The sequence below is a fragment of the Ceratina calcarata genome, unplaced genomic scaffold, assembly GCF_001652005.2.
Source record: "Ceratina calcarata isolate Rehan_Ccalc_2016 unplaced genomic scaffold, ASM165200v1 scaffold351.2, whole genome shotgun sequence".
Taxonomy (NCBI): Eukaryota; Metazoa; Arthropoda; class Insecta; order Hymenoptera; family Apidae; genus Ceratina; species Ceratina calcarata.
Window position 1 is genome coordinate 9,317 of NW_017158043.1, and position 18,481 is coordinate 27,797.

At 34.3% G+C, this 18,481-nt stretch overlaps 3 protein-coding genes and 1 long non-coding RNA gene across 12 annotated transcripts; 1 reads left to right on the plus strand and 3 right to left on the minus strand.

The window, feature by feature from the left end:
* Nucleotides 1–4,151, minus strand: Hpd (4-hydroxyphenylpyruvate dioxygenase). The gene is made up of 12 exons (XM_018025325.2): nucleotides 2,267–4,151; nucleotides 1,935–1,961; nucleotides 1,799–1,861; nucleotides 1,592–1,696; nucleotides 1,352–1,477; nucleotides 1,203–1,292; nucleotides 1,035–1,135; nucleotides 882–959; nucleotides 577–811; nucleotides 382–504; nucleotides 192–308; nucleotides 1–88 (listed from the first exon to the last, which is right to left on the minus strand). The coding sequence occupies exons 1-12, from the start codon at nucleotides 2,267–2,269 to the stop codon at nucleotides 14–16; spliced, it is 1,143 nt and encodes a 380-aa protein (XP_017880814.1). The 5' UTR covers nucleotides 2,270–4,151; the 3' UTR covers nucleotides 1–13.
* Nucleotides 4,152–6,264: 2,113 nt separating this feature from the next.
* HPS4 (Hermansky-Pudlak syndrome 4 protein) lies at nucleotides 6,265–11,152 on the minus strand. 4 transcript variants are annotated; one of them, XM_018025318.2, is made up of 9 exons: nucleotides 10,854–11,152; nucleotides 9,407–9,641; nucleotides 9,048–9,278; nucleotides 8,872–8,966; nucleotides 8,727–8,796; nucleotides 8,487–8,654; nucleotides 7,088–8,419; nucleotides 6,785–7,011; nucleotides 6,265–6,554 (listed from the first exon to the last, which is right to left on the minus strand). In XM_018025318.2, exons 1-9 carry the CDS (start codon nucleotides 10,859–10,861, stop codon nucleotides 6,380–6,382), a joined length of 2,541 nt encoding a protein of 846 aa, XP_017880807.1. In that variant the 5' UTR covers nucleotides 10,862–11,152; the 3' UTR covers nucleotides 6,265–6,379. The 4 variants fall into 4 exon arrangements, with proteins under 4 accessions (XP_017880807.1, XP_026669720.1, XP_026669719.1 ...); XM_026813919.1 differs by lacking the exon at nucleotides 10,854–11,152 and adding an exon at nucleotides 10,711–10,847; XM_026813918.1 differs by lacking the exon at nucleotides 10,854–11,152 and adding an exon at nucleotides 10,646–10,847.
* A 2,395-nt stretch (nucleotides 11,153–13,547) lies between these two features.
* LOC108625362 (4-aminobutyrate aminotransferase, mitochondrial) lies at nucleotides 13,548–15,838 on the minus strand. The gene is made up of 10 exons (XM_018025323.2): nucleotides 15,750–15,838; nucleotides 15,528–15,643; nucleotides 15,280–15,447; nucleotides 15,131–15,217; nucleotides 14,842–15,037; nucleotides 14,599–14,771; nucleotides 14,390–14,533; nucleotides 14,155–14,312; nucleotides 13,805–14,073; nucleotides 13,548–13,741 (listed from the first exon to the last, which is right to left on the minus strand). Exons 1-10 carry the CDS (start codon nucleotides 15,796–15,798, stop codon nucleotides 13,614–13,616), a joined length of 1,488 nt encoding a protein of 495 aa, XP_017880812.1. The 5' UTR covers nucleotides 15,799–15,838; the 3' UTR covers nucleotides 13,548–13,613.
* On the plus strand, nucleotides 13,595–17,985 carry LOC113464397 (uncharacterized). Of its 6 annotated transcripts, XR_003389245.1 has the most exons (4): nucleotides 14,978–15,198; nucleotides 15,310–15,470; nucleotides 15,539–15,613; nucleotides 16,922–17,985. It is a non-coding gene; the product is annotated as an uncharacterized LOC113464397 (long non-coding RNA). The 6 variants fall into 6 exon arrangements; XR_003389246.1 differs by lacking the exons at nucleotides 14,978–15,198; nucleotides 15,310–15,470; nucleotides 15,539–15,613 and adding exons at nucleotides 13,595–13,943; nucleotides 14,729–14,837; XR_003389244.1 differs by lacking the exon at nucleotides 14,978–15,198 and having other exon boundaries at nucleotides 15,216–15,470.
* Nucleotides 17,986–18,481: the final 496 nt, after the last annotated feature.

The following is an 18,481-nucleotide window of genomic DNA, read 5'->3' on the forward strand; positions in this document are numbered from 1 at the left end:
TGTCTGTACATCTTTATAAATTTCCACGCTTAGCTTGCTCCATTTCAATAGCTTCAAACAGTGCTTGGAAATTTCCAGCTCCAAATCCCTGTGACAAACATAAAACATGTGTAATTTTAATTCTCAAGTACAAAATGCCCCTAATAAATTAAACCTCATCAGATAATATTAGTTGTCACTGCGATACTTACATTGTGATTGCGTCGTTGGATGATTTCTATGAAAAGAGTCGGTCGGTCTTGCATGTTCTTCGTAAATATTTGTAAAAGGTATCCATCCTCGTCGTAATCTATCAAAATCCTTAATTTCTGTAAATTCAAATACCTATACTCAGCTTTTTATTCAACTACATGTATGTATATGATTTTTTAACACTTCTACCTGTAGCATATTAAGATCCTCTACAATTTTTACGCCGTTGTTACTCAAACGTTTTCGTAACATATCGTAATAAGTGTCTGGTACGTCCAAGAATTCCATGCCCCTAGCACGCAGTTTTTGTATCTGCAATGAAATTCGTAGTATTAAAGCCAAATGCTCTTTGTAGGGATACGTATTTTTAAATGTGTAATTTACAGCTTGCACTATGTCGTTTGTATTGAGAGCGATGTGTTGCACTCCTGCCCCACCATAATACTCGACATATTCCTGAATCTGAGAACGTTTTTTACCAGGTGCTGGCTCATTAATCGGCATTTTCACTGTTTCTTCCCAATTCGTCATAACGATGGAGCGCAGTGCTGAATATTCTGTATACAATTGAGTATCGTCTACTGACCAAAACCGATGAAACTGTAAAACACGCTCGTACCTAGAATTAAACAAATTTCGTGGCAATTGATAATGTAAATCGTTTCAACGTCTAATATTAATCCGCATACCATTGTGCAACAGGTTCCATTTGTTTGTCAGGCTGATTACCAACGATATGATCCACAAAATTTAGTCCTACTTTCGGTCTAGTCAACAAAATAATCATGGAGTTATTAAATAAATTATCCTACAATGTTCTCAAGTGGATTTAAGTTACGTACAAGGTCTTGGCAAACGAGTCTTCCGGCAGCTTTTCATATCCTGGTAGAAAGAATCCTTTATATTTGGATCTGTCTATGAGCGTGTGATACGTATCTCCATACTAATAAATGAACGTTCAATTATTTAGTTGATTAATGAAATGTAACACTTATGATATCTGTACTTACAGTCTGTATCGTAGCAAATTTTACAATTCCATGTTCATCTTTCTCTTCCCATATATCTTTCACTATCACCGCTCCTCTTTCTTTTGCGATCTAAAATTATGATCGTTTTACCTACGTATTCATATAAATTCTATGATAAAAAAACGTACCTTTACAATGGTTCCTATATCTTCAACATTGAAGGCAATATCACGAACACCGTCTCCGTGTCGGGCGAGAAATTTCGCCATTTCTTCATTGCTGGGTTCATACGCTGATTCGAATATAAAAGTAATCTATAAAATTAACAATACATTCTTCAATTTGTTTTAAACTATACTGGAGACTACGTAAGGCGAGCTATATTAAATTTTTCTTCAAAGAAAAGTAAACATTTATGTAGCTTTTACCTGATTTTGTTTAACAACATGCGATGCAACGTGTCTGGAATTAGTTTCCAAACCACGATATGCTACAGGTTCAAAACCCAGTCTAGTAGAATAATAACTGGCTGCCTAAATAACAAATGAAGAATTTAACATCTTTTGCGGTGAACAAAATTTTTAAGCATCGTAACTTTTGTAATAACTATTCCAATAATTTTTATTTCTAATTACCTGCTTCGCATTTCCAACCCAGAATTTAATATAATCAAAGGATAGGAACTTTCCACCTAAGGGCTAAGAAATGGAAAGTAGTATGTATTAATAATAGATTATGTTTTCGATTAAGATCTTTTAAGTAACTGTTTACCTTCAGGCCTTTATCTGTATATGTAGTCTGGAAAAAATAGTTTTCTAATTAATGTCGTCTATTAAATTTGATAAATCGTTGATCAATTTTCATTTTATTCGCAATCCCATATATACAATCATATTCGGTTTAGCAATATTCATAAGGAAATATTAACAATTAAATATGTAATTTGAAACAAGCATATAATACTTACATAATACTAATATAATTACAAAATTAAAGAAGTAGAAACTATAATTTATGGAATAAGTATATTCAACGCAAATATATAGAAAATATTGTTAGTAAAAAAAATGGTATTACTTATAACAAAGGATTGTGTCTCATACCATTCTGAATACTTGCGAATAGCTAGATTGAGATAGTTTAGCGATTTCTTTTTAACTATTAAATACAAGCGCGAGTTGCTTAAATACAACCGCGTCAAAATCGACGATCGATATTCTGATCGTTGATTGGTCGATCGTGGAGGCTTGTTTGTACCGCATTCTTCGAAACAAATCATGATAGGTAAATCAACCGTATAATGTCACATATTAGCGGCAAGCTGGTTTTTCGACCTCGCGATGATCACATGATATTTTCGTAGCTCGTTTCTCTATAACCGTCACTTCTTCAAATAAACTTCATTAATCCATCTACGTACTAAATGAAATCTTGAAACTTACGGATGGCATTCCAAGTTTTAACATTAGTATATAACATTTAACTAGCATTTGATAATTTAGTGATAGAAATGTGTCAGTACCTTGGTATGGGAAGGCTGTTTCCCGTATTGTAAACATTTTGTATTTCCACTAACAAACGGATAAACAGGAGATAACTCATTAAATAAACTTCTAATGTATAACTACTTGCTTACCACGTTGATCTTGTTTTTCCAATACTAAAAAATAAGAACATTAGCATATTTGTTAAACAGAAACAATCGAATGTCCTGTTAATATAAAAGCGTAGTATCATTTATCAGCAGTTTATAAAATACTATTTCTTTTTGGAGAAAGAGTAGTTTTTAAGAACCAAAAGTTCAAAGTATCCCGTTTTTGTGAAACTTTCCATTCGTGGAGGCTCGTCGTATCGTGCCTATGACGAAACAAGATTGGATTCATGCGTCAATGATTTAGATTCTGGTTTAGGGGCGCGTCCTGCTAAATGCAAACTAGATAAACGAGTAAACGGAAACGTGTACACCGCGTGATATAAGCAAGCATGTAGCAAACCTGTAGAACCGGGAGGAGGCTCGCCTCGATTCATTTTCGTCTGCTCGTCGCCGAGGTCGACAAAACAAATATGAAACTACGGAACGATTTCAGCACACGTGGTAAATATCCAGCCATAAATTTGAATATAATTTTCTACTCGTGGGAATAACATCGTGGAATCGAGTGCGTGCGATAGGTTTCACAGGCTCTTTTATTGTCCTCTCATCACGACATGAAACGTACACATCATTTACTGCGAATTGTTCAATGAAAGTTTGGCATTTTTACATTTTGAGAAGATCGTATTTTATTTGAAAGTTTTGTCTACAGAGTCTGCTCCTGTTGTTGGGTGGGAACTTAAGAAAAGAGTTTATTCCCCAGATAGATTTTTCAAATTTGAAATCATCATCTAAAAGTTCATATAGAAATAAATGCTAATCACTGATTACTATTATTATTGAGTCCTTACAACTCGTATCATGCTCCACGAATTACATTCATGTTGTATATCATATATTTCTGTGTTAACATATTGATGTTATACCTTTCCTTTTAATAATATTCTTATCCTAATCTACTACTTAATGCTAATGAATTCGAAAATTATATTACTATTTATAAATCGTGTAAATAAATTATTAGACGCTTCTTACATATATTTATATACAAAGAATTATGTTTATAATACACACAATATAAATTCATTTATACAACATTGGATCGTTAAGAAGTAAAACAATAACCATTACGACTTATATGTTATACCCAATATAATAAAAATCTTTACCCACGATAACACGATATTTAAATAGACAAATAAATTATTTAACATTATGTATCACTTATTAATCGGACGTAGGTACATAATACTAGAATCATTTGTATTTAATAATTATAATACGACAAAAGCTTGGACTCGGAACTGTCGTATCATGCCATTAAAATTTTATTGCGGTTTTAAAGAATTTCGAGCCACACAATAAAAATTGGTTTACCTTCGTTTCGAGGTAATTTTAAATTCTATGCTCACGTACCAATATTGATATTTATTAAATCAACCGTATAATGTCACATATTAGCGGCAAGCTGGTTTTTCGACCTCGCGATGATCACATGATATTTTCGTAGCTCGTTTCTCTATAACCGTCACTTCTTCAAATAAACTTCATTAATCCATCTACGTACTAAATGAAATCTTGAAACTTACGGATGGCATTCCAAGTTTTAACATTAGTATATAACATTTAACTAGCATTTGATAATTTAGTGATAGAAATGTGTCAGTACCTTGGTATGGGAAGGCTGTTTCCCGTATTGTAAACATTTTGTATTTCCACTAACAAACGGATAAACAGGAGATAACTCATTAAATAAACTTCTAATGTATAACTACTTGCTTACCACGTTGATCTTGTTTTTCCAATACTAAAAAATAAGAACATTAGCATATTTGTTAAACAGAAACAATCGAATGTCCTGTTAATATAAAAGCGTAGTATCATTTATCAGCAGTTTATAAAATACTATTTCTTTTTGGAGAAAGAGTAGTTTTTAAGAACCAAAAGTTCAAAGTATCCCGTTTTTGTGAAACTTTCCATTCGTGGAGGCTCGTCGTATCGTGCCTATGACGAAACAAGATTGGATTCATGCGTCAATGATTTAGATTCTGGTTTAGGGGCGCGTCCTGCTAAATGCAAACTAGATAAACGAGTAAACGGAAACGTGTACACCGCGTGATATAAGCAAGCATGTAGCAAACCTGTAGAACCGGGAGGAGGCTCGCCTCGATTCATTTTCGTCTGCTCGTCGCCGAGGTCGACAAAACAAATATGAAACTACGGAACGATTTCAGCACACGTGGTAAATATCCAGCCATAAATTTGAATATAATTTTCTACTCGTGGGAATAACATCGTGGAATCGAGTGCGTGCGATAGGTTTCACAGGCTCTTTTATTGTCCTCTCATCACGACATGAAACGTACACATCATTTACTGCGAATTGTTCAATGAAAGTTTGGCATTTTTACATTTTGAGAAGATCGTATTTTATTTGAAAGTTTTGTCTACAGAGTCTGCTCCTGTTGTTGGGTGGGAACTTAAGAAAAGAGTTTATTCCCCAGATAGATTTTTCAAATTTGAAATCATCATCTAAAAGTTCATATAGAAATAAATGCTAATCACTGATTACTATTATTATTGAGTCCTTACAACTCGTATCATGCTCCACGAATTACATTCATGTTGTATATCATATATTTCTGTGTTAACATATTGATGTTATACCTTTCCTTTTAATAATATTCTTATCCTAATCTACTACTTAATGCTAATGAATTCGAAAATTATATTACTATTTATAAATCGTGTAAATAAATTATTAGACGCTTCTTACATATATTTATATACAAAGAATTATGTTTATAATACACACAATATAAATTCATTTATACAACATTGGATCGTTAAGAAGTAAAACAATAACCATTACGACTTATATGTTATACCCAATATAATAAAAATCTTTACCCACGATAACACGATATTTAAATAGACAAATAAATTATTTAACATTATGTATCACTTATTAATCGGACGTAGGTACATAATACTAGAATCATTTGTATTTAATAATTATAATACGACAAAAGCTTGGACTCGGAACTGTCGTATCATGCCATTAAAATTTTATTGCGGTTTTAAAGAATTTCGAGCCACACAATAAAAATTGGTTTACCTTCGTTTCGAGGTAATTTTAAATTCTATGCTCACGTACCAATATTGATATTTATTATACAAACTATGTTTGATTCTTTTATTCCGGAAGGATATGAAAATTTGAACTTATCGTTTCTCACGCAAGAGATGTGGACGTTCTAAATAAATATAATACTAACTGTATACACCTGTATATGTAATATTTATACATGATTATTCGGATATCATCGCTAGAGCGATAAAAGTTTAACTACGATTACATGCTAACTACTGAACGAAGAATTTCATTCTCAATTTAATGCCCTTGTATTATATTGCGTGACAAGGTAACGAGAATGCTCCTACGCGATATTATTAAAAGAAAATCAGAGAACTGTTTCTATCACTATGAATGCAAAGAAATGAATATGTACAAAACGCTGTATATTATCGTTAATTTGGCATGCCATAGAAAACGAACAAAGTATTAAGTAAAAACGATTCGATCTTGAACGTGACGGAAATTTTCGTGGACAAGTACGATTTATAGTAATACGATTCCGTGATCCCTTTCCAGTCTACGTTTCGCTTTAAGAGATACGATTCCCATTAAATCTGCAGGAGTCGGAAGTCCTCCGGACGTGTTCGGAGCCACTGCTTGTTGATAAAATACCTCTACGTTCCCGCACTGATTACCGTAAACAACGGTATCCTCCGTTCTAGTTAATTAATAAAACATACTCATTTTTTTTTACCATACTCGAACAAGAATGCAAGTCATGACGTTTCATTAATACAACATGAAAGAAATTATTCTAAAATCAAATGTATGCTACAAAATCTTTTTTTTAAAGGGAAAATATATAAAATATAGACACTACCGAAGCAAGCTGAATTATGCAAAGTTATACTAATTCAAATGAAATGTCTAATGTCTAATCCTGATTACCTGACGATGATATCTGTGAGATTGCTGGCATGTGTGAATCTATCGTGTAGACTAGAAACAATGTCCAATTCAGTAACGCCCCAGAGTCCGGAACGATTTATCGTATCCCATTGAGGATCGACGCTTAAAATACTATACAATTCTTTGTTCTCGTTCGACGGTAAAGGTTCCAAGCACTGCTGCAGCCTTGTTTCAAGTTTACCTAATGTGCTCACACAAGTTTTCCACTACGGCAGTTCACGTACAATTAGAAAATTAGTTATTCGCACCGTAGCAAACATCAAGAATCAATAATGCACTTACGAGAGTGTGTATAAGATCGGGATTATTGGCAGTTCCGTTTTCCATTAACAGTACTAGCACCATGTTTTGATGTCCGCAAAGAAATAATTCTGTTTTCTCAAGACAAACTTCGTCCTTGGAAGTAGTCACCCAGTCTTCTTCGAGTTCGTCCTCGCCGTCGCTACCGGTTTCTTTATTAACCGCTTCCAATTTCTGCTTAATCATTTGATTCGTTGCCGTCGAGAAGCCGGATAAGTCGCGAAACTCGCTAGGGGTGGTTTCCCTGCTGCAAAAACCACTAGTTCGTTCATCGGCGAGTAAACTGAGCTTGGACATGAGCGGTGTCAATTGCAGACCGTCCAGTTTCTTCTTTTGTAAGAAATCGTAGACGTTACCACATTCGGATGCCGATTTTCGTCTATCGTCGTTATCAGTGACATTTAACGGTTTCAATGGAAGACTCATCGATCTACGATAAGTTTCTTGCTTGAATTTATCTAATTTTACCGCGCAAGAGATGCTCGGTTTTTCAAAATTATCTCTAGTCACAGTATCACAGTTGTTCGTTACGTTTGTCGCTTTGCGATCGTTAGTCAAACTCATTAGAAATTCGTTAGGATTGACTATGTCATTTCCGCCGTCTTTAAGCTCTTCGAAATGGGTAGATATGTATTGCTCGTACAAAGATTGGGATACCGGTAATCCGTCGTATCGAAACACGGGATAACACGGATCGGTAATCGTATGGAACTGTCTTTTCTGTGAGTATTTCTTTTGAGGCGAAGCCTCGGGCGATATACTATTCTTTAACTGTGGTAAACCTAATCCATACATTCTTACTGATATCCGGCTGGAGCATAAATTGGACGAATCTAAATCGTGCACGCTTAAACTTTTTTTATTAAATTCTCTCCGCTTAACTAGTTTCTCTTTCGGTGTAACGTTCCTTAATTTATTTAAACGTTTACATCTGAGAGCCTCCTTGACCACATCCGGAATATCGTCCACATTCGTTTTTACCTCTTTCTTTTCATCGCCAGTTTCGTTACTTGCTTCCTCGTTTGTATTACATATCAACATAACATTGCCGTGCAGCACCCTATTAATGTCCTTTAAGGGCGTCGAACAAACGCTAGGAGTCAAAGGGTTCGCGCACTTCGGACGGTCTGTTTTACTTTCCTGTTTACGTTTTACCGGCGAACTGTAAGCTGTAAGTGGAACGGAAGGTACGTAGTGGCTGTTATCGTTGTATTGCAACGAATCTAATTCTCCTTCTTCAGGTACAGTGAAGATACGAGAAGTGTCGCGTTTCATTCCGGACAATGGAGGTTCCTTACTATTCTTGGACATGCTCTGAGAAAATAATTGTTCCATCATATCATTGTAGATGTTACTATATATTCGGTTTTATTCTGCTCACCTTCCTCTGCAATGTCTTTTTAGAGACAGAATCGAAATAAGAGCTGTAGTATCGTTCGTTATTTGCTTCTTGTGTAAGTTTCGTGAACTGTTTCTGTTCTATGTACACTCGGAATAACTGTACTCCGACAGGCAGATGAAATTCCGTTGGTATCCTATCCGCGGGAGCCTACAAAATTATATAGAAAATAATCCTGTAATATAATTTTATTACTTATAAATATAGGTGCGATACACGTACCTTTATTCTATATGGATCAGTTATAACTATTTGTTTAGTTACTTCAGCACTTAATTGAGTAGCAACTACCCTGAAATGTTAATACTCGTTTTTAAAATGCACCTAGGGAGAAATAGGCTTGGGAATACAGTTTCAGGTGACTTACTTGTTATTATAAAAGAGTGCACCACCTATAATACCATGAGTTTCTTGAAAATATTGTAAAACTTGAATAGCTTCTAAAAATATGTTGCTAGCACTCTACAAATAGTACATGAGAGTTCAATGTATTAGAGTGAATTATTTGAAATAATAATATAGATAATATCATACATTAATTACCTTTGGAAGTTTAATAATTGGAATATTAGAGAAAAGATTGGCACTGTATTGAAGTATTGGCAAGTACGTTTCGAACATTTGATAAAGTTTTTCAGTAAATTTGTTTCTATCGTTGTTAAACGATTCCAGTATCTTATTCAAGTCGCAGTGAAAAAATTTTAATAACGATTCTAAGGTGTTCGCGCGCCTTTCTAAAATCCAGTCATGAATATTCCTATCAGTCCCCACTGCCTAGAAAGTAATAAACAACTCTTAAATACTCGTATATCTAACAGTGAAATAAATATTACATTCACTGAGGTAAAAATAGCTATTTAATTAGTACAATCAAAGGAAGAAGAATATATATGAATACTTACAAGTATATACTGTCCAAATTTCTTCAATACAAATTTTCCTCCTTGTAATGTAATTGATTTTGGAGGGGAAAACGAAGTAGAGAGGAACTGATTAACAGCCATTAGTTGACCCGCTAAAGCTAGCCTTTGGGTAAGGGACACCCACGCAGGATGGAAATACATAACTGCCTCTGCAGGATCATCGTCTTCTTTACAACACCTTGCAGTGTCATAAACAAATACTATCATCATCTCTCTATAAAATAAATTCACAGTTCATATAACTATTCCCATCATATGCATATACGCTGCATCAATTCTTACAATAGATAAATAGCAGTATTTATGTAACAATTCGTAAGTGGACTTGAACTAGAACTGAAACAACTGTTAATTTGTTTTTTAAAGTAGCTTACCCTTGGATATATGATAAAACTGTTCTATATAAAACTGTGAAAACCTATCAACTTTCATTTTTACAAAATCGCAGACATAATATGAACGTCTACGATTTGCTTCTGATACATGAATTGGTCTATGAAGTAAATAATTATGAACAGTGTATTACCGATTAGCTGCACCGCAAACGATAACGAAATAAAAAAGATAAGATTACAGTTTAGGACATATCTTTCCAAAGTATTGTTCTGTGAGTACAATGATAATATTTCTGATACACCGATCATGTGTTTCATTACGATCTGGTAATGTAGTAAAAATATATCAGCAGGTTTTTCCAGTTTGTTCAATGCTAATGATCGCAGGTAATCATTGAATTAATCAGCAAGCAATGGAAGCGTTCTTCACTGGTTAATCGAACATTTTCTTACTTGAATGATTCCAGACAAAGTAAAATAATAAAGTATGAAGAAGGAAAATTCTACTATAACAAAAAATTTGTGATCAATGAAAATAATTTATTCATAAATATATTAGTCATATACATTATTTATGTGTAAAGGAATTTGAAGCCAATCGCTGTATTCATATAAATTGTTAACTATGGCAAAAGTTCGAAAATGAAATATATAAACATAAATCAGTTAATTACAAAAACACTCCACGCATACATACTTCTATACGGTGTCATAAATTAACAATTTCTAAGGAGCTAAGTGACAAATGCAAAATAAAAGAAGGTATATTATTTATAGGATAAATGTATCGAAAGATATATGTAAATTTCTAACAATAAGTTAAATACAACAGAGAAAGATGTGACAAATACAGGATAAAGGAAATTGCTCGTACAAAACTCACACCAACTTAAAATTGGAATTCTCTTTGATGAAAATTAAAGATTTAAACAAAGACATGTCGCTTGCCGAAAATAGATAGCCGGTGAATCGAGTGCGAGAGGCAATGTGCAGCGTGGTACAGTAAACAAAGCATTATCATTGAATTAAAGATGCACTTTCTATGCTGCTATAATTAGATAAGGCTACCAGGTTACGCAATGTCCTCGTACTTTGCCATGGTGATTGTTTACGCCGTGTCGCGTCGAGACTTGAAACTTCGGGTTCCAATTGTCAACAGTATACGAGCAGTACGACGTAAAATCGTTTCGGGCTTGAACTTCCTTCCCTCACTCGCAAACGGTAGATCGTGCTCTTTTTCCCGTTCTGTCTTTACCGTAGCTCACGATGACACTGAACGTCGCGAAAAATGCACTTCGATGGAAATGCACTTTCCCGTTATGTAATAGAAAATGTGAGCCATAATAACTCTTGATTTGCAATCACGCTAAATGGAGCCGCTCCTTCTTTACCGCCATAACTGATATCGATTACCCTTGCTCATGAACGATTATTCCTGCTCCTTTGATCGGTATTGCGACTTGCGGCTTACAAAACCGCGACGTTTGAATTTTAATCCTTATCTTATCCAATGTTAAGTCAATAATTCTATTTCGTGTTGTTCAGTGCGTTCGTCGGAACAGATTTATATTAGTTTATAGGTACAATGTGGGTGTTTCCTACGAAGAAACTTTATTACTTTCGTTTTGAGTAAAAAATCATCGATTCATGGGATTAAAACAGTTATCTATGAGAAAGTAACGAGTATGTATTTTTATTGAAGTATATATTTAAAAAATATGTTATACAACAAGAGGGTAAAGTATAATTTACAAATATATCAGCTTTAATTTTCCTCCTTGTAATGTAATTGATTTTGGAGGGGAAAACGAAGTAGAGAGGAACTGATTAACAGCCATTAGTTGACCCGCTAAAGCTAGCCTTTGGGTAAGGGACACCCACGCAGGATGGAAATACATAACTGCCTCTGCAGGATCATCGTCTTCTTTACAACACCTTGCAGTGTCATAAACAAATACTATCATCATCTCTCTATAAAATAAATTCACAGTTCATATAACTATTCCCATCATATGCATATACGCTGCATCAATTCTTACAATAGATAAATAGCAGTATTTATGTAACAATTCGTAAGTGGACTTGAACTAGAACTGAAACAACTGTTAATTTGTTTTTTAAAGTAGCTTACCCTTGGATATATGATAAAACTGTTCTATATAAAACTGTGAAAACCTATCAACTTTCATTTTTACAAAATCGCAGACATAATATGAACGTCTACGATTTGCTTCTGATACATGAATTGGTCTATGAAGTAAATAATTATGAACAGTGTATTACCGATTAGCTGCACCGCAAACGATAACGAAATAAAAAAGATAAGATTACAGTTTAGGACATATCTTTCCAAAGTATTGTTCTGTGAGTACAATGATAATATTTCTGATACACCGATCATGTGTTTCATTACGATCTGGTAATGTAGTAAAAATATATCAGCAGGTTTTTCCAGTTTGTTCAATGCTAATGATCGCAGGTAATCATTGAATTAATCAGCAAGCAATGGAAGCGTTCTTCACTGGTTAATCGAACATTTTCTTACTTGAATGATTCCAGACAAAGTAAAATAATAAAGTATGAAGAAGGAAAATTCTACTATAACAAAAAATTTGTGATCAATGAAAATAATTTATTCATAAATATATTAGTCATATACATTATTTATGTGTAAAGGAATTTGAAGCCAATCGCTGCATTCATATAAATTGTTAACTATGGCAAAAGTTCGAAAATGAAATATATAAACATAAATCAGTTAATTACAAAAACACTCCACGCATACATACTTCTATACGGTGTCATAAATTAACAATTTCTAAGGAGCTAAGTGACAAATGCAAAATAAAAGAAGGTATATTATTTATAGGATAAATGTATCGAAAGATATATGTAAATTTCTAACAATAAGTTAAATACAACAGAGAAAGATGTGACAAATACAGGATAAAGGAAATTGCTCGTACAAAACTCACACCAACTTAAAATTGGAATTCTCTTTGATGAAAATTAAAGATTTAAACAAAGACATGTCGCTTGCCGAAAATAGATAGCCGGTGAATCGAGTGCGAGAGGCAATGTGCAGCGTGGTACAGTAAACAAAGCATTATCATTGAATTAAAGATGCACTTTCTATGCTGCTATAATTAGATAAGGCTACCAGGTTACGCAATGTCCTCGTACTTTGCCATGGTGATTGTTTACGCCGTGTCGCGTCGAGACTTGAAACTTCGGGTTCCAATTGTCAACAGTATACGAGCAGTACGACGTAAAATCGTTTCGGGCTTGAACTTCCTTCCCTCACTCGCAAACGGTAGATCGTGCTCTTTTTCCCGTTCTGTCTTTACCGTAGCTCACGATGACACTGAACGTCGCGAAAAATGCACTTCGATGGAAATGCACTTTCCCGTTATGTAATAGAAAATGTGAGCCATAATAACTCTTGATTTGCAATCACGCTAAATGGAGCCGCTCCTTCTTTACCGCCATAACTGATATCGATTACCCTTGCTCATGAACGATTATTCCTGCTCCTTTGATCGGTATTGCGACTTGCGGCTTACAAAACCGCGACGTTTGAATTTTAATCCTTATCTTATCCAATGTTAAGTCAATAATTCTATTTCGTGTTGTTCAGTGCGTTCGTCGGAACAGATTTATATTAGTTTATAGGTACAATGTGGGTGTTTCCTACGAAGAAACTTTATTACTTTCGTTTTGAGTAAAAAATCATCGATTCATGGGATTAAAACAGTTATCTATGAGAAAGTAACGAGTATGTATTTTTATTGAAGTATATATTTAAAAAATATGTTATACAACAAGAGGGTAAAGTATAATTTACAAATATATCAGCTTTCTAAAATCTCTTGTAGACAAGAACGTAAAATTTCCAAAAAGATATCTGCATGATACTCCCCGAATATTAGGCAAGGCCTTAGACGAATTGATTTTTCGCCACAATCGCCAACTTGAATACCTAGTAGTTTATTTGTAACAAATAATTATGAAAATATGAGACATTAACAAATTTCGAAGTTACCTTTAGAACGCATTAGGCGCAGCAGTTTATTTCTAAGGTCTTTAGTGGGCATATCGAACGCGATGATAAACCCTCTGCCTCGTACGGAATTCATAAGCTCCGGAAATTCGTTTTGCAAAGTGTTCAATTGACAAAGCAGGTAATTGCCGACGGTAGAAACGTGAGTTAATAAGTCCTCTGCTTCGATAGTTTGTAACACCGCTTCTAACATTACTATCTTAGCCGGGTCACCGTGAAATCTGTCAAAAGTTCTGTATGGATGTTTGATCCTACGAAAATCCCAACATCCGTTGTTAAATTTCGATGAAATAAATTCTGTTTAATCATTCATGTATATTTAAGATAATTACATGTATTCGGGAGAATGATAAAATCCACTGGCTTGCATTTTGTGACTAAAGGTGACCATGTCAGGCGGAATGTTTAATTCAAAATATTCGTGCGCCCATATCCTTCCCGTTGCACCACCACCTGTTTCCATTTCATCCAATATCAACGGAATACGTTTCTGCAAAATTTATAATTCGTATCACGCATTTTACGTAATACGCTGCTCATGTATAAAGATTCAAACGTCTTAGTTACTCTTTTGGCAATATCCTGCAGACTTTGAAAGAAATCTGGAGAAGCATGTCGATCGCCTCCTTCGCATTGTATCGCTTCGACTATAATACCAGCGACGGGCATCGGGTTCTCACCCTTCTCGCTTTGTTCTATTAAATCTTCTACCTTTTAAACGACATACTTTGGTATACATTTTACGAATACTAGGTACACCCGAATGCTAAATTTACTTTCTCTATACATCTGGCATCCTCTTCCTTATTCTCCTTTTCGTGCTGATCCAATGGATACAAATACTCTGGAAAAGGTGCAATCGGCCACGGAAGACTAGGAATGTCAACTTTCATCAAATATTTGCAGTGCGATAATGCCAGTGCACCGAAGGTTCTACCATAACATCCACCTATATTTATAAATATCTCATCAGATACAAGCAATGAGGATATCAAGATAACACTACTGTGTTAAGGTACCATCAAAAGATAGGATGCACACGTCGGGACAGCCGGGTGGATTATTATAGAGTGCGGTTTTCTTTTCTTCATCTGAGTATGCACTACCACGGCGACGACGCTCAGCATATTTTATGAATGCTGCTTGTATCGCAAACTCGGTTGCGGAAGAGCAGCACATACTCGTGTAGACACATGGCAATCCTTTTGGAGCTACCTGATAAGAATAATGTCACATGTAACGAATTCACTTCGCTCGTTACTATTTAATATTTCCCGATTCGTATTTATTTCCAATAAAACGTCTTACACATGGCTGAAGCAGGGTGTCTTGAAGTTTGCATGGCCACTCTAAACTAGGGAACATCGCCAATGCTGGTCTGTTTGCTATCATTCGCTAGAACGTTGTTAAATCGGTGTTTTTACAATAATAATATTTATACACACGCTGGTACTTACTTGGTTCCCTGCACATGCCAATGAACCAAGGATTGCTCTATGATTGTAACCGAGGGGGAGGGAAGAAAATTGCATCAACATATCCAAGAAGACGTTTCCATCGATGTCTGCTATGTAGTTTCCAACAGATCTCTGGTAGTCCGCAAAATATTCGATGGAGCCGACTTGCTGAAATATTTCACGAGAGTATTGTACAGTCACAAATACTATTTTCGAACCATGAGGTATTTCGTAATGACAATATAAACCTGAATTTTAGAAAATTCATTGAGTAGAGCGTCTGACCTTGGTCCAGGAACTTCAGAAAGCGTGTACGGTTTCGCTGGTTCCCCAGGTAACGGTGCCTTTGGCATATGATGAAGTTCTACAAGCATCATTGATTCGATATAATGTATCAAAATTAAATAGCAGCATTTTATTCGTCTTAACGTTAACATTCAGTTACGTTAACATAGTTACTTTGTACTTACGTCGAAGTCTGGGACATCTCCAAACAGGGTACACAGTTTTCCATAACATATTGCTCAAGAAATTTTTCTGTTAATTATTGTAGTTACCAATATAGAGAATTTATGAAATTCTACTATATGTACGAATTTACACGTGCACTTTTAACTCATATTAACGTGAAAGATATCTTCGACAGATTAAGAAGATGGTAGTAATAATAAAAGTTGTGCAGTCCACTCGTATGTATAAATGACATATTCTTACTTTTGTTTCAAATCGTGACAGAAGAATGTAAATAACTATTAACGTAGGTCCTATAAATATATGTGCGTCGTAGCAATCGAACTGTATGATTAAGGGGATAGCTGGTCTAAAATCTCAGGAAAAATAATAATATTAGCAGATATGGAAGTGATCGAAAACTATTTCCGATAACATAGATCTGCATAAAAGAGGAAATGTTTGATTTTTGTTAGACGCAAATTAAATGAAAAACCAAACGGTATTAATACACGTATACATATACATTCTTAACGTTTTCATGAAGCCACTGTCATACAGCAGTTTTTTTTTATTTTTTAAGCAATTACAAATTAAAAAAGGTAAATTAACATACTACGCTTTCCTCTAACTTATATTTATAGTGCAATAAAAACAACAAAGTTTATGATTAAAATTAGTACAAATATATTTATTATAAACTAGTATATTAGATTTAGACGAATATAGTTAATATAATCACACTTTGTTGCTTTTTTCCTTTTCTCTTAATGGAAATAAACACTTCGATACATGATTAATAAGTGGGCAAAGTGATTTAGTGCAGTCATAAACATGTCCTGCGTAAATACATCGCTGCAGCAATTATTCGTCACCCAGTTTTTACACTTCAATAGCATGCCGGAAATTACACGGCTAATGATTTTAATTGTCTTAAAGTATTTCTACAATTCATTTTTACAGAAAAACTTTTACTCCTGTATATCGTCAATTATAATATGCATATCGCTTCTATATGTAAGAAAGAAGTATTCGACAGAATGATCGTTATCTCTTCCTAATTAAGTTCATCCCAAAAACGTATTCAAAATTTCGAGAGTATTTATTAATAAGTCCATGTGCACTATACAATGAACAGAATATCCGAGAATTAACACTTTGAGACAAACTTATTTTCTTCCTTTTGTTTCAGGTGTTCGACGAAGCTAATAGTAAGAGTGTCAATTGCAACTGCTGTGTATATTAATGCTTACTGTATTAATACTTGTACGCAAATATTTGCAAGTCGAATGAAGTCCTGAAACAAACTGGAAGAAGTACACCGGCATCAATTATCTCGAAGCGTAAATCCATCGAGACATAAGTAATTTTCAAAACTGTTTGGATCAATTTTGAACAAGAAATTTAAACAATGGTACGATAATCAATGTGATCAAGGAGATATTAAAAGTTCGGAACGCTTCAATAATACCTGTAGCACATGACATTATCGGAACACGTTACAGTAAAGATAAAATGAAGCTTACATTGCTAGTACATTGAATGAGACACGCGTGTAGCACGATCACTCAGAACGAGTTTGGTGAAGCTAATGCGGTGTAGAAATCTGGGCAAAGTGACGAATTATATATTGTATTATGTGATTATAAAACAAAGTAAATTGAGGATAAAAAAAAAACAGATCAGTGCCAGGTCATTTGAATTAAAAATACTGTACAAGCATTCGTCCTGGCAAAAATGTACAACCTGCTCTTGAGCGATCTGCTTTTTTTCTTTCAGTTAATCGACGATCATTGAGACGCATCTTGAACTTATGAAACATACACAAAGCCACGAATTCTTAATGTCGGAGAAGATGACATGGTTTTCTTTTTCGATGGAAACGCATATCTCTTCGACTTTCGCAGAGTTTCGATTTCCAAATGTTATCTCACATTTCACACAAAAATTTTGTTGGTCTCCGACGATTCAAGCATCAGATAATTTGGTACATACTTTCATGCTTGTATTTTGCATTAATAAAACACCAGAAGCGAGAATTTCTTGCTTCCTTCCGTACGAGTATGGGTATGCTTATGTATGAATATATATATATTTATTCGTTAGATGCGGATGATAAATAATATTGCCCTCTTGGATTGATTGAGAATATATAGAAACTGAATATACTTGGACATGTACATACAATGTATAGTGCTAGCTTAGTAATTTTCATAAACGGTATTTTACTAGGTAAAATATAAACAATATTCTTTATTGAATTGATTACTCTCCGTTCAGAGTGACTTTTCGACCACGTTTTATATTCTCGCCGTATGAGAACCAAAAATTCTATTGTCTATTTTTATAGACGCTCTAATTGCTGATATATGTACAAAGCAGATTCATGTCTGCTCAATTCTTACCGGCTAACATCGTAAATGTTACTTATAAACAATTTTTTTTCTTTATAGAAAATTTATGTGATAAAACAATATAATAATAGTTACTTATGAGCACAATAAACAAATTTGTACAATTTATTATGCGCTTGCTAAATAATTCTTACGTCTATGTTTGAGAGAAAACACAGTTTCATCCTCTAGACAGATGAACAATGACAATGATTGGACCATTTTCCTCTTCTTTATATGAATGACAGTGAACTCTCAAATTTTTCAAGCTATATCTTTTCTATGACCTCGCAATATACACTGCGTTAGGTTACTAAAAACTCTTCTTTCTAAACGCACAGTGGCACTGATTTCATATT

Bases quoted from the DNA above. Each gene is read 5' to 3' on its own strand.
- LOC108625362 (XM_018025323.2), bottom strand. From the start codon at position 15,798: ATGTTATGGAAAACTGTGTACCCTGTTTGGAGATGTCCCAGACTTCGA. The intron at 15,448-15,527 runs GTTTATATTGTC...GAAATATTTCAG, and splicing joins ATGAATTTTCTAAAATTCAG to CAAGTCGGCTCCATCGAATA. The intron at 14,074-14,154 runs GTAATTATCTTA...GGATTTTCGTAG, and splicing joins TATCATTCTCCCGAATACAT to GATCAAACATCCATACAGAA.
- Hpd (XM_018025325.2), bottom strand. The intron at 1,697-1,798 runs GTAATTAGAAAT...TTTGTTATTTAG, and splicing joins GGGTTGGAAATGCGAAGCAG to GCAGCCAGTTATTATTCTAC. The intron at 1,136-1,202 runs GTAAGTACAGAT...TTCATTTATTAG, and splicing joins AATTTGCTACGATACAGACT to TATGGAGATACGTATCACAC.
- HPS4 (XM_026813918.1), bottom strand. From the start codon at position 10,701: ATGTCTTTGTTTAAATCTTTAATTTTCATCAAAGAGAATTCCAATTTT. The intron at 9,279-9,406 runs GTAAGTATTCAT...ATTACTTTCTAG, and splicing joins AATTTGGACAGTATATACTT to GCAGTGGGGACTGATAGGAA. The intron at 8,797-8,871 runs GTAAGTCACCTG...TTAACATTTCAG, and splicing joins GCACTCTTTTATAATAACAA to GGTAGTTGCTACTCAATTAA.